The sequence below is a fragment of the Triticum urartu genome, chromosome 2 (assembly GCF_003073215.2).
Source record: "Triticum urartu cultivar G1812 chromosome 2, Tu2.1, whole genome shotgun sequence".
NCBI lineage: Eukaryota > Viridiplantae > Streptophyta > Magnoliopsida > Poales > Poaceae > Triticum > Triticum urartu.
In genome coordinates this window covers 615,084,489-615,098,545 of record NC_053023.1, presented here as the reverse complement: position 1 = coordinate 615,098,545, position 14,057 = coordinate 615,084,489, and the positions used below count along the sequence as shown (strand labels likewise).

Here is a 14,057-nt window from a genome sequence, read left to right as displayed (position 1 = left end):
GATCGATCTTATCGTGGTGACGACGTCTCGAGACCGAAACGTGCCCCACTTGGTGTGGTGGTGTGCGCTCCATGCTCAACTGAATTCGCCTTTAACCAGAACTGTTGCACTGACGTACGTCCGTCTTGCTCGATCGAGTCACACAAGCTTACGAGCTCCACGGCCGACCTTACGGGACTAGTATTGGCAACAGCTTGAGTGTGCCGATCAATGACACCGCAAACTAAGGGCGCCAGATTAAGCAGCTACTTATCTGGAGCAGGTTGAGTCCGTCACGCATGTACATATCCATGTATGTGGACAAACGCTTTCACCATTTCTAGTGCGCTTTAATTCGCCGCGCACTTGGATGATGATCGGCCCCCTTTTCCCGTGGTTTACTCCACTAAAGAACACGCGCTACCCGTGGTAACCACGCGCCCGTCTAATCATCTGTGATGCCAGTGGTCGCACCACGGTTTAGGGTCTCTATCGAATTTCCCTTTTGTCCCCTTACCCACCCCCACCTAAATGGCTTCAGATCATGATGCCTTCCCCGTCTTCCCGGCCGGCGATTCAAACTTCCTTCCTTTGCTAGTACTAATTACTAGCTGAGCACACGTTTGTTGCTATGGGATGAAACAATATACGAAGAGAGATGGCGTGTGACCGATTGTCTTTGGTCGTCACCGTCGTCCTCGAAGGCGCGGTTGGAGCCCTCGACTGTCACCGCTTGGTCGTCCTCGAGCGCGCGACCATCGGCCTCGTCCTATGGAATCTGTTATACTCGTCCGTGAACGGCAACTGTCAACGTATGGATGTCCTGCAGAGAATGATCGTCATCCATCGTGGTGAACGATTGGTTGCTCATGTCGCGGTCGCATGGAGGACATTGTCCATGCCTGTTGGCAACTGCTGGTCGACAATGTCGCTGAGAGCCTGTTAGCAATCATCAACATCAACAAGAGCCTGTTGACCATCCTTACCCGCAATGCTTTCAAATTGATTCGGTCCGGTTAACTGTCTGTCTAATTAACTAACTGCAAAAAATTCCCAACTTCTACTTATCTACTATCCAATTACCGGCTGCCTAATTAAATACACTAATGACTTATCTTTCAAATCGATTCGGCGTGAAAAAAATATCATTTAAACATACCAAATTAATTGCACAAAATTAACTTTTTGGCTAATTAATTCTAATAATATCTTGATTTTCAAATTGATTCGACGCCCAGTTTTCAAATTATTTTCACATTAATGGTTGCGTGCAAAACAAGGACGTGCCAACTCTCGTTTAATAATATGAATTAATGGCTTGATTTTCTAATTATTCAGCCCTCGGTTTTCAAATTATTTTTACATTAATGGTTGTGTGCGAAACAACCAACTCTCGTTTAATATTTAATAGTATAGATTAATGCCTTGATTTTCAAATTGATATGGTGCTTGGTTTTCAAATTATTTTCACATTAACGGTTGCGTGCGAAACGAGGACGTAACGACTCCCGTTTAATAATATGGATTAATGGCTTGATTTTCAAATTATCCAGCCCTTGGTCTTCAAATTATTTTTACATTAATGGTTGTGTGCGAAACAACCAACTATCGTTTAATATTTAATAGTATAGATTAATGGCTTGATTTTCAAATTGATTCGGCACTTGGTTTTCAAATTATTTTCACATTAATGGTTGCGTGCGGAATGAGGATGTACGAACTCCCGTTTTACTAATATGTATTAATGGCTTGATTTTCAAATTATCCAGCCCTCGGTTTTCAAATTATTTTTACATTAATGGTTGAGAGTGAAACAACCAACTCTTGTTTAATATTTAATAGTATAGATTAATGCCTTGATTTTTAAATTGATTCGGCGCTTGGTTTTCAAATTATTTTCACATTAATGGTTGCATGCGAATCGAGGACATACGAACTCCCGTTTAATAATATAGATTAATAGCTTGATTTTCAAATTATCCAGCCCTCGGTTTCAAAATATTTCTACATTTATAGTTGTGTGTGAAACAATGATACCAACTCTTGTCTATTATTTAATAGTATAGATTAATGCCTTGCTGATTTCCAAATTGATTCGGCGCTCAGTTTGCAAATTATTCACATTAATGGTTGCGTGCGAAACGAGGACCTATCAAATCCTGTTTAATAGTACTACCTTCGTCCTGGTTTATAAGTCATCTTTATAGTTTGTGCCAAATTTTGACCAAAAATTTAGCTAACAAAATGTTAATGCATGTCAACAAAAATCATATTGTTGGATTCATATTTGAACATAGTTTGCAATGATATAAATTTTTGTAACATGCATGGACATTTTGTTAGTTCAATTTATAGTCAAAATTTGACACAAAATACAATGGGGACCAACAAATCAGGACGGAGGTAGTATAGATTAATGGCTTGATTTTCAAATTGATTCGGCCCTTGGTTTTAAAATTATTTTCACATTAATGGTTGTGTGCAAAATAACGACGTACCAACTCCTTTTTAATAGTAAATATAGATTAATGCCTTGGTTTCTAAATTGATTCGGCGCTCGGTTTTCAAACTATTTTCATACTAATGACCGTACGTGAAAACTATCATTTATTTTTATTTATTCGTAAAAGAACTCCCATTTATAATAATGTAGATTCGCAAATAAATTATTTGGACCCGTGTATTGATGGCGCATTTGCTTGTTGCTAAAAATAAAGGCACGCACTGAACCAGAGATCAGCGAGCGAGAGATACGCGTGTGAACATCTGCAGAAATCTACTGTACACGTCAGCGGAGGGGCGTGTGGCCGCCGCACGCAAGTGCGATCGGAGCCCTCCATTCGTCAAACCCTAGCGGCTTCCACTATAAATACCCCCGCCGAGGCGTGTGGCCGGCACACTGCTCAGGTACCGCAGCCAGCCACATTCTGCTTCCCGCAAGCCATTTCCCGTCCCGATCGATCGGCCCGTGCTTCCTCTTCTTGAGCAGCCCGACCGCCTTGGATCCATGGACCATCACGTCGGCTCCTCCCACGTGCACGCCGACGGCGAGCGCAGGGCCAAGGAGGAGGACGTCGTCGTGGTGCTCGCCGTCGACGCCGAGGCGGCCGATCCGAAGCCGGCCGAGGCCGACGACCGCCCGGGCGACGGCGAGGGCGGCGTCAACTACATGGCCCGCGCGCAGTGGCTCCGCGCGGCGGTCCTCGGCGCCAACGACGGCCTCGTCTCCGTGGCGTCCCTCATGATCGGCGTCAGCGCCGTCAACGACGGCGGCAAGACGATGCTCGTGTCGGGCCTGGCCGGGCTGGTGGCCGGCGCCTGCAGCATGGCCATCGGCGAGTTCGTGTCCGTGTACGCGCAGTACGACATCGAGGTGGCCCAGATCAAGCGCGACGGCGCCAAGGGCAAGAAGGAGAGCCTGGCGAGCCCGACGCTGGCCGCGCTCGCGTCGGCGCTGGCGTTCGCGGTGGGCGCGCTCCTGCCGCTGCTGGCCGGCGGGTTCGTGAGGCCGTATGGCGCCAGGGTCGGGGCGGTGTGCGCGGCGACCACCGTGGGCCTGGCCGGCTTCGGTGCGGCGGGCGGGTACCTGGGCGGCGCGAGCATGTTACGGTCGGGGTCCAGGGTCCTCCTGGGCGGGTGGGTCGCCATGGCGGTCACGTACGGCGTGCTCTGGCTGTTCGCCAAGGTGTCCCACATTCAGGTCTCGTCGCTGGGGTGAAGCGGCCGTGATGGTTTGGCAGGTGGTGGGTGGAGTGATTTGCAGAATTAATACAAGGGCTAGAGCTAGCTGTGTCAATTGGTGCTTATATCTGGCGCGCGCCATGCGCATGCTTAATGGCTACCCATATCTTAGTAGAGATCTCCCGGATCAATCGGTGTGTGATGTTTTTTTTCGGCTTATATATAGTGTAATGGCTCCAGTTGGTGGCATTGTAAGGCTAAACCAGGCTAATGAAAATACTATGCTATTTACCATCTCATGGCTGTACTGTATTATATATGTTGCCGGTAAAATGGGATCGATTGCAACGAAATGCTAAAAGTTAAACGGCGACAGTGCGTCATGCGCACCAGGAAACATGTTTGCGTTTCAGCGGACGAAAGAAACGAAGAAAAACGTATCCGCGACCGTGGTAGTTCTACCTTTCCGTAGATCCCTCGTCAGTTTCTGTAACTGCCTATTGATGTGGCGGCTAGCGTGGTTTTTTCTTTTTTCTTTTTGAGTGGTTGCTTCTTTTTAGATCTTTTCAGGGGTTGCTAGCCGCCCTGATTTTCAGGTCCCACGACATCTTCGGCCTCTTTCATCTTGGGGCCAATTAGTACGGCTAATTCGTCAAACGACCGGCATTCATGAGCAAGAATAACTGAACAAGAAACGCTTCCTTCTCAAAATGTTCTAAAAAAATAATAAAAACATGAGATACCGGCACTCACACTTATTAGATACGCGATAGATCACCACATTTGCGCTTTTACAGAATTAGCCTCTGAGGCACGTGACGCATCATCACTGGGCAATCTGGAACGAGCACAACCCTCGTGTCTTCCACAATAAAGCTTCGCCGTCCCGCATAATTGTATCTTGTATGCGCAATGAAGCCATAAACTGGAAATTGGCAAAGGCAAAAGATTTGGGCAATCTCATGTTGGGAGAGTAGGCTTTGATATCTGTTGTCACACATTTGGGAGTCTGAATTGTAAAACTCTCTTATTGAATGAATATTGCAAATCTTTTGCCACTTCTCAAAAAACAAAAGAATTAGCCTCCATGGCTCACTTTCGTGACTATAGATATTCTAAAAGCAAGTTGCATACCAAGTTCTCGCAACATAGGATCTACCGAAAATATATATATTAAATAAAAGAAGTTACAAATGTTTGTTTAATAGGTTTAGCCGAAGTCTACTTTTCCATGAAACCTTTCGTGGAACACTTTACCCCTAACATATTCAACATCGAGAAATCATCGTTGCCTACGGCGACCGTCAGTAAGGCCACCATTGGAGCCGATCATACATGACTTCTCCCTCGAGTTACCTTCTAGTTCATGGTGAAACTGGTAGCACGCCCCCTCCATGCCCCCTCCTTCCCCATCTAAAAACCCTTCATGATCTTGTTACGACATGGTGCCTCCCTTCATTATACAGATGCCCATGATATGCAAAGTCCGACCAAACACTGGTGATGTCATATTCATACACCTTGTAAAATACCTCACTACAATAATACAACCTTTTATATCAAACTCGTAACCTCATTGTCTCTCTATTTCTATGAAGTGTGAACGTCTACATAAGATCGAACTTGTGACTCATGGCGCTTGAAGATTGACGATGTCAACATAGACACGTTACATGCCACTAGGAAAAAAATGACCCCATCAAGTACCCTACTACATTGAGAGGCAAACATATTGTTATGATTCATGATAGCCCACGGTGCAATCTCCTCCACCGACTACTTGTATAACTTGGTTCTCAACGAGAAGTCAAGATATAGTTTCTGTTAACTTGGAATGGTATTTGTTATTCATAATTCTTTTAGTTCATCAATGGAGCAAACTACTCATGTTTGAGAATTTAGATGATTCGAAAACTATCTCTTGATGGTGTTGGAGTTGTGGCTGCATTTTCTTGCATTTTGCAAATCATTGTTTATTTACACACAAGTGAACCTTGGTATAAACTTTGCGATATTCACTTATTTATTTTCGTCCTTCGTAAAGTATAGACATGGCGAGCTCCTGTGAAATGGGAATGTTCTAGTATGTTAGCTTCAAATTGTTGGCTTGCCTTGGAGAACGCATACTCTTCTATAAAACTACACAACCAAGTAGATGAGATGATTCTTTTCTAGGCCCAAGTTACCATCTCTTGTAGGCATAAGCAATTTGAAGTCGACTCGACAATTTCTCTAACAGAAAAAAGTTCTTAGTGGAACTTCTAGTTGCACTATTAAAGAAGTGTGAATGCTTGTTTTTGTTTGTTTGATTAAACAGCACGACTTTGTTTAAGGTTTAATGTTTAGGGGAATACACAAGTGATCCGGAGGATCAATAAACCATAAAGGCCAACCCACATTAAAAGAAGTCATCATTTTAGCTAATCTATGGGGTCCCTACTGTGCTTATGTCGTTCATGACTGAATTTGTAGGCTTTAAAGCTCACGGGCTTCTCCTTGATCTCCTTCAAAATCATCAATAGTATCCCACCTGGACCGGTGAACGCAATTCATTAACAACTCTCAGACAGTTGGATGCCCACATAGGAGTGCCATCACCTACACGAGGTCCGATCTGGGCCGAGGCCCAGGTAAGCGACGAGGCGTGACGGTTTCCGTTAATTTTGGGAAGCTTCCAACCTTTTTTTCTTTTTTCTTTTTTCTCATTTCTCTATCGGTTTTCTGGTTTTATGGTTGTTTTTTGTGTCTTTCGGGGTTTTCATTTTCTTTATTCATGTTTTTCCTATTTCTTAATTCATGAACATTTTCAAAATTCTTCTTCTTTTCAATTACTGATTTTTATTCGCAAATAGTTTTTGAATTCATACAGTTTTTAGCTCACGAATTTTTTTAATTAGGGCAAAGTTTTTTTTAATTCATAATTGTTTTTGGAATTCATGAACATTTCTTGAATTCATGAACAATTTTTTAAGTCATGTAAATTTTTTGAAATTCATGAACAATTCAAATTTTCCAACAATTTTTGAAATTTACTGTTTTTCTAATTCTTGTTTTTTAATTCACAAAAAATATTTGAAATCTATGAGTATTTTTGAATGCGTCAACTTTTTTTTAATTCATGGACATTTCTAAATTCCTCGCCTTCTTTAAATTCTTAAACTTCTTTGAATTCAGAATCTCTTTTCAAATTCATGAAAAAACAGAAGGAAAAAATCCAAACAATATTTTTAAGAAAAAATAAAAAAATTAATGAGCAGGTGAGCAATCGCAACAGCGAGCGAGGTGCCTTAATGGGCCGGCCCAGCATACGTATCGCTATAAGCCATTTTTATCGCATACCTGCTGGGGCTAGGCGATTGCTGGATATGTATCGCTATCAGCGCCCATTTTTATCGCAAAGCCAACAAAATACCTATTGCAATACCCCCGCGGCCCTTTTTATCTATATGAATATACAACCAAATGTTTGTGAACTGGAGTACTCAGAAGTACTTAACATGATTGTTGCCTTGATGCGTTTTCATTCAATTATTTGAAGCTTATGAACAAATATGTTTAATTGTTTGAACAAATATATTTAGTTCTATTATACTTTTGTAATAGGATGCCTAAATAATATGCAGAGATTTTTTTTAAATTGCCCCCACACCACCAAAACCCCTAAATGTTATGAAACTGACATTATTTCTATAGCAATTCCGTGCGAACGCTGCGCCAGCCGTTCGATTGAGGCACAAATCTCAGTGGAAGGAGGGTCGCCACGTCGTCATTCCCAACCCCATTCGTTGGCAACGACACATGTACGAATGCATATGCGGGTGTGGGGTTAGTGGTCTCGTCCATCTCCCTGCTGCCTCTTCCTCTCCTCCAACTTGCCGAAGATTCTTTTCCTTTACCCTCTCCGCATTGAGCTGCTCCTGATATTCGCCGTGGGCTCAGGTACCCCGCTGCCTCCCAACAGTCGTCTGAGTGGTGGCCCCTCAACACATGTGGGGGTACCTACCTAGGAGGTGGATGAGTCTATGTGATCGTGGCCGAGTTGCTCGTTGCCGAGAACTAACGTTGACCAGTGGGAGGGAGGTGGAGTCTGCGTAGAGAGGCCATTTAAAGGCGAGCAACAAGATGAAGGAGAATAGAGGAGACGGAGATGAAGTCGGTGAGGCTTTTCCACGAAGTCACACCATGAGCGAGTGGTGGTTTGAGCGGGCGAAATCAATGGTCGTCGCCCAGCTGGATACATGTATGACGAGCTTCTCCACCTCTTTTGCTTCTTCTTCGTCGCCAGGGCTCCTTTTTGCTCCCCATCCTTCTCATCTACCTCTCCCTCTATGTTGTGACCTAGGGGAGATGGGACACGTGGATGTCATACATTGTCCGAGTAGCAGGCGACACAGTCAACCTCGTTGGCGAACCCGTGACTGGATGTTAGCAGAACGACCGCTCCATGTCCGGGGTGGTGGCGGTCATGTGCCAGGAGGGGTAACTCACACATCCTCTACCTAGGATTGATGTAAAGTCAGGTTGCAGCAAGCAGCTCAAATAAAAGGATGTGGAGCAAGGTTCAAAGTTTAGACATAAGTATGAATTTGCATGTCATCCCCTTTTAGCATAGCAGCATCTATTCACTCTGTCAAGCTCGATAGATGCCATGTCTAAAATTATTATTTTTGTTGCATCTAAGGAAAATGTAGGTAGTTTTGTGCGTGCGGCATGGAAATTTTAGGAGACATGGCAATTTAATAAATAACTTGCCATATTTTTTGGGTCTGAATTTGCCATGTCACTAGTCCAATTTCTAATTGATTTTGCCATTCCAAAGTATGAAATTTCCTATATTTTTCGCAAATATAGACATCTAGAATTTCTAATTTTTTCATGTCACACGTATATACTTTTTTCACCATGAGTTATAGAAAATTTTTGTCATAATTTTGTATAGCCTTTGATATAGTCTTTGTCATGGATTGTGGCCATTGTGTTATGTGCTTGTGTTTGCCATGGATCATGGCAAACATCCTGTTGTGTTTTTATTATGACTTACTCGTAGTCATAATAAGTGAATGGCCATGATCCATGGCAAAGACTATGTCGATATGGCAACAAAGTTTCACACTAAATGGAAAACTATGTACATTTCTGTTGACAACTAATATTCCTATTACTATGACAAATTTTATGCATCTTCGGCAATAATATTTTTGTATGAAATCTTTCGTTCAACTCATATGTTCATTTTGCGAATTTTTTCATACTACCGCAACTATGCTTCCTACTGCATTGCTTTTGTCAGTACCTCTTGCCCTGTATCACTATATATACATTCATAGCTGGTTGATTATGTAGAATCATTGCGCATGTTAGCTTCCTTATCCACCGTTTGCTCCAAATATCTTTACTGGTATGGCAATTTTATTATTTCATTCATGGCAATTTTCTATGTGTGATTTGCTTTTGTAACGACAAAGAAAAAATAGAGCATGGACATTTTATTAAGACTATCACGGCAATTATTTTTCAAATTTCATATAATTTTTATTATTTCCACTATAGCAATTTTCTTGTTTTTAACATTCCAACTTTTGCATCATTATCATTGAAAACTAAAAGCTTGTTGCCATGGCAACTTATTTTCTGTTGTAATGGCAACTTAAAATACATTGTCTTTTTTGTTATTTTTTAGAGTGCGCCTTTCTTTTAATTAAAACAGAAATTTGCTAGGTATGATTTTCTTTTTTGCAGCGGACCATGGCAATATTTGTTGGTTTTTTTTTGCCACATACAGGGCCGGCCCTGAGGGGGGCGAGAGGGGCGACCGCCCTGCCCCCCAGATCCAAGAGGGGGGGGGGCATCCTAGCTATGTTTGAGGAGCTCTATTCCCAAGTCCCAACGGAGGCGCCATTAGAGCACCCAAAGCTGTTCTATGTGTCCGTGAGGAAGAAGAAAGCCGAAATATCCAATCATTGTAACAAACTGGGCCTCGGGCTTTTTTCTTTTGCGTCAAACGTGCATGCTTTAGAGAGGTAGCGGGCTGGTCTAAAAAGAAGTGGTAGTTGGCGTTCTAAAAAAGTGATGGCCGGGCCACACAAGGCTAAGGCCCTGAAAAAAGACATATTTTGTTTTGAAGAGGAATTAGCGATCAACTCCAACACTGCAAGTCTGCACCAAGTCTTTTTTTTTCAGGGCAGCACCGCAACGGAGTCCTAGCAAACTACCTATGTACCTCAAAAGGTGAAAAGGAAACCACTAGCAAAGTACGTGTAGTAGGATTTGTATCCGATTATTTTATACTCCCTCAGTCCCAAAATAAACATCGTGGTCTTAGTTCAAATTAAACCTCTCCATCCCAAAAAAGGTCATGATTTTAGTTCAAAATAAGTATCATGGTTTTAGTACTCCCTCCGTCCCAAACTAGGTGCAAACCCTAGTCCACACAAGGTTAAGGCCCTGTGCGGAATTCCACCGGCTCCGTGAAATCCCGAGAGCTGCAGAGCTAGGGAATAGGTGCTCCGTGATTTTCAACTGTAACTCCACCAGCTCCGGGAGTGGAGTTGCGGAGTGGAGGTACTCCGAACAGGGCCTTATTTTGGGATGGACAGAGTACTAAAGTATTTTTTAGAAAGTTTGATTGATTCCATGTTATAAATTGATAGTGTCCTATCAAGATGATTATGTATTTTATGTCATATCACTTTTCTCTACATGCCAATAGTTTCACCTACAAATTTTAAAAAAAGAGTTTCACCTACAAAAAAATTTAGTCCTTCACCACTACTGAGTGCAATTTGGCTCGATAGATGGTAAAGGCAAATTTTACTTGATCTCCTATGCGGCCACACCTCTAACTGGCTGCCTGCGACCAACATTTGATATCATGTGCGACCTCTTGCCTCTTAATTATAACTCTATAGTTTTGAAATAAAACTCCTTTTACCCTGCAAAAAATATGAACAAAATATTGAAGGTCCAGTATTTTAGTTTTGCCACAGCCCCCCCCCCCCCGAAAACTCAGGACTGGCCCTGGCCACATGTGCATTTTCCTTTTTTGTGATTGAGCTTTGCAAATTCCTGTAAGTACCATTTAGTTTTTTTTTGCGAATGAAGTGTCTTTTTTAGTTTATCTTGACAATTTCATGTAGGTATTTTGTAGTTTACCATGGCAAGTCCCTGTACTTTTTATAGGATTATTTTATATTACACGATAGGCTCAGGCCCATTGGCCCAACTTCACTAGGAGGTGTGTTGTTCTACTAGCCCAATATTGGCAATTTAACAGTACGTTCATCGTTTTGATTTCTAAGGTATCAAATCCGACCTCTCTCTCTCTCTCTCTCTCTCAATTTTGACCAATAAGCTTGTGCAATGTAATCTTTATGATTATGCTAACCGAGTGAAAAGAGTTTTACCAGAGATTATTTCATATGAGCAATCTGCATTTGTACCTGGTAGATTGATCACGAATAACATCATAGCCTCTTACGAGTCCCTGCATTTTATGAAAAGGTCTAGAAGCAAACATAATTCTCTTTGTGTTTTAAAATTGTACATGATGGAAGTGTATGACCGTGTTGAATGGAGCTATCTGGAGGTTGTAATGCTGAAGCTGGGTTTCATGCTTGCTTGGTAAATAAAGTTATGCCTTGTTTGTCCACTGTCACTTTCTCAGTTCTCGTAAATGGAGTGAGGATGGAAGAATTCACACCATCTAGAGGCTTTAGATAAGGAGACCCAATATCCCCATATTTATTTTTGTTGGTAGTGGAAGGGTTGTCTTGCTTGCTGAGAGCTAGAAGTGAAAATGTGAATGTCAAAGGGGTGGTGGTGGCCCCTATAGCCCCCTTTAAACCACCTATTATTTGATGATGATTATTTGTTGATGTTCAAGGCTAATGAGGAAGGGGCAACAATAATCAGAGATGCCTTTAGCACCTATTGTGATGCTTTCGGCCAAAGGGTGAACTTCTTAAAAGTCTAGCATTTTATTTAGAAAAGGATATCCAAAAAGTATGAGGGTGACAATAAAAACATTTTAAACGTCCCAAATGAGTCTCTAGCTGAGCGGTATCTTGGATCACCGCCTGCTGCAGGGAAATCTAAGAATGGATTTTTTAAGTACCTTAAATATGGAGTATGGGCCAAGGTACAAGGGTAGATTGAGAAGTGCATAGTGTAGCTGAAAGAGGAGTACCGATAAAATCAATGGTGCAAGATATACCCAATTTTTCTATGTCCTGGTTTTTGCTACCTAGAGGTTTGTGTCAACACATTGACATGATGCTAATGAAGTTTTTTTGAGGAAGCAGGAACGGAGAGAGGAAGGTTGCATGGGTGTCTTGGTAGACCCTAACCATGCCTAAGTATTTGGGAGGTAGGTTTTCGGGGCACTCATGTTTTTAATCTTGCAATGTTAGCTAAACAGTCATGGAGACTGTTGCAAGATGATACGTCTCCAACGTATCTATATTTTTTGATTGTTCCATGCTATTATATATTCTGTTTTGGATGTTAATGGGCTTTATTTTACACTTTTATATTATTTTTGGGACTAACCTATTAACCCGAGGCCTAGTGCAAATTGCTGTTTTTTGCCTATTTCAGTATTTTGCAGAAAAAGAATATCAAACGGAGTCCAAACGGAATGAAACCTTCGGAAGCGTGATTCTTTGGAACAAACATGACCCAGAGGACTTGGAGTGGACGTCAAGAAACAACCGAGGCGGCCACGAGGCAGGAGGGTGCGCCCTCCCCCCTCGTGGGCCCCTCGTTGCTCCACCGACCTACTTCTTCCTCCTATATATGTTCATATACCCTGAAAACATCCAGGAGCACCACAGAACCCTATTTCCACCGCCACAACCTTCCGTACCCAAGAGATCCCATCTTGGGGCCTTTTTCAGAGCTCCGCCGGAGGGGGCATCGATCACGGAGGGCCTCTACATCAACTCCATGGCCCCTCCGATGATGTGTGAGTAGTTTACTTCAGACCTTCGGGTCCATATCTATTAGCTAGATGGCTTCTTCTCTCTCTTTGGATCTCAATACAATGTTCTCCTCGATCTTCTTGGATATCTATTCGATGTAACTCTTTTTGCGGTGTGTTTGTCGAGATCCGATGAATTATGGGTTTATGATCAAGTTTATCCATGAACAATATTTGAATCTTCTCTGGTTTCTTTTATGCATGATTGGTTATCTTTGAAAGTCTCTTCGAATTATCAGTGTGGTTTGTCCTACTAGATTGATCTTTCTTGCAATGGGAGAAGTGCTTAGCTTTGGGTTCAATCTTGCGGTGCTCGATCCCAGTGACAGAAAGGGAAACGACACGTATTGTATTGTTGCCATCGAAGATAATAAGATGGGGTTTATATCATATTGCTTGATTTTATCCCTCTACATCATGTCATCTCACCTAATGCATTACTATGTTCTTATGAACTTAATACTCTAGATGCATGCTGGATAGCGGTCGATGTGTGGAGTAATAGTAGTAGATGCAGGCAGGAGTCGGTCTACTTGTCACGGACGTGATGCCTATATACATGATCATTCCTAGATATTCTCATAATTATTCGCTTTTCTATCAATTGCTCGAAAGTAATTTGTTCACCCACCGTAATACTTATGCTAGAGAAGCAACTAGTGAAACCTATGGCCCCCGGGTCTATTCTCCATCATATTAATCTTCCATTACCAAGTTATTCTTTGCACCGTTTATTTTGCAATCTTTACTTTTTATCTTTATCATAAAAATACCAAAAATATTATCTTATCATATCTATCAGATCTCACTCTCGTAAGTGACCGTGAAGGGATTGGCAACCCCTTTATCGCGTTGGTTGCGAGGTTCTTATTTGTTTGTGTAGGTACGAGGGACTTGCGTGCGGCCTCCTACTGGATTGATACCTTGGTTCTAAAAAACCGAGGGAAATACTTACGCTACTTTACTGCATCACCCTTTCCTCTTCAAGGGAAAACCAACGCTGTCGTGGAATTGTCACGGCAGATGTCCTAGTAAAAGGACTTAGTCGTAGGGCCATCGCAACTAGGAAGCTTAAAGGGGTTAATCGGGACAAAGGACACGAGAGGTTTTTTTACTAGTTCGGCCCCTTACGATGAAGGTAAAAGCCTACGTCTAGTTGTGTTGGAATTGCTGGGGTTTCGAAGACCAGGGAGCGATTATGCGTGTCCTGGCTTTGAGTTGTTGTTTCTTGTCCTAAGCCGCCGCCGGGTCATCCCCTTATATACATGGGTTGACGCCTGGCGGCCTACAGAGTCCCGGTCGGCTCATAAAACGTGTCCGGCTTGGTGACTTCTTTTATATGCCTTTCTTTACAAGTCTTTCCATACATACGACGGTTTACAATATTGGGCCTTAAGCCGCCTCTGGGCTTAGGCCTTCT

At 42.5% G+C, this 14,057-nt stretch overlaps 1 protein-coding gene across 1 annotated transcript; it reads left to right on the top strand.

Annotated features, from left to right (window-relative positions):
* The first annotated feature begins 2,883 nt into the window (after positions 1-2,883).
* Positions 2,884-3,954, top strand: LOC125533788 (vacuolar iron transporter homolog 2-like). The gene has a single exon (XM_048697138.1). It carries the CDS (start codon positions 2,987-2,989, stop codon positions 3,695-3,697), a length of 711 nt encoding a protein of 236 aa, XP_048553095.1. The 5' UTR covers positions 2,884-2,986; the 3' UTR covers positions 3,698-3,954.
* The last annotated feature ends 10,103 nt before the right edge of the window (positions 3,955-14,057 follow it).

Coding starts and splice junctions, on each gene's coding strand:
- LOC125533788 (XM_048697138.1), top strand. CDS start 2,987: ATGGACCATCACGTCGGCTCCTCCCACGTGCACGCCGACGGCGAGCGC.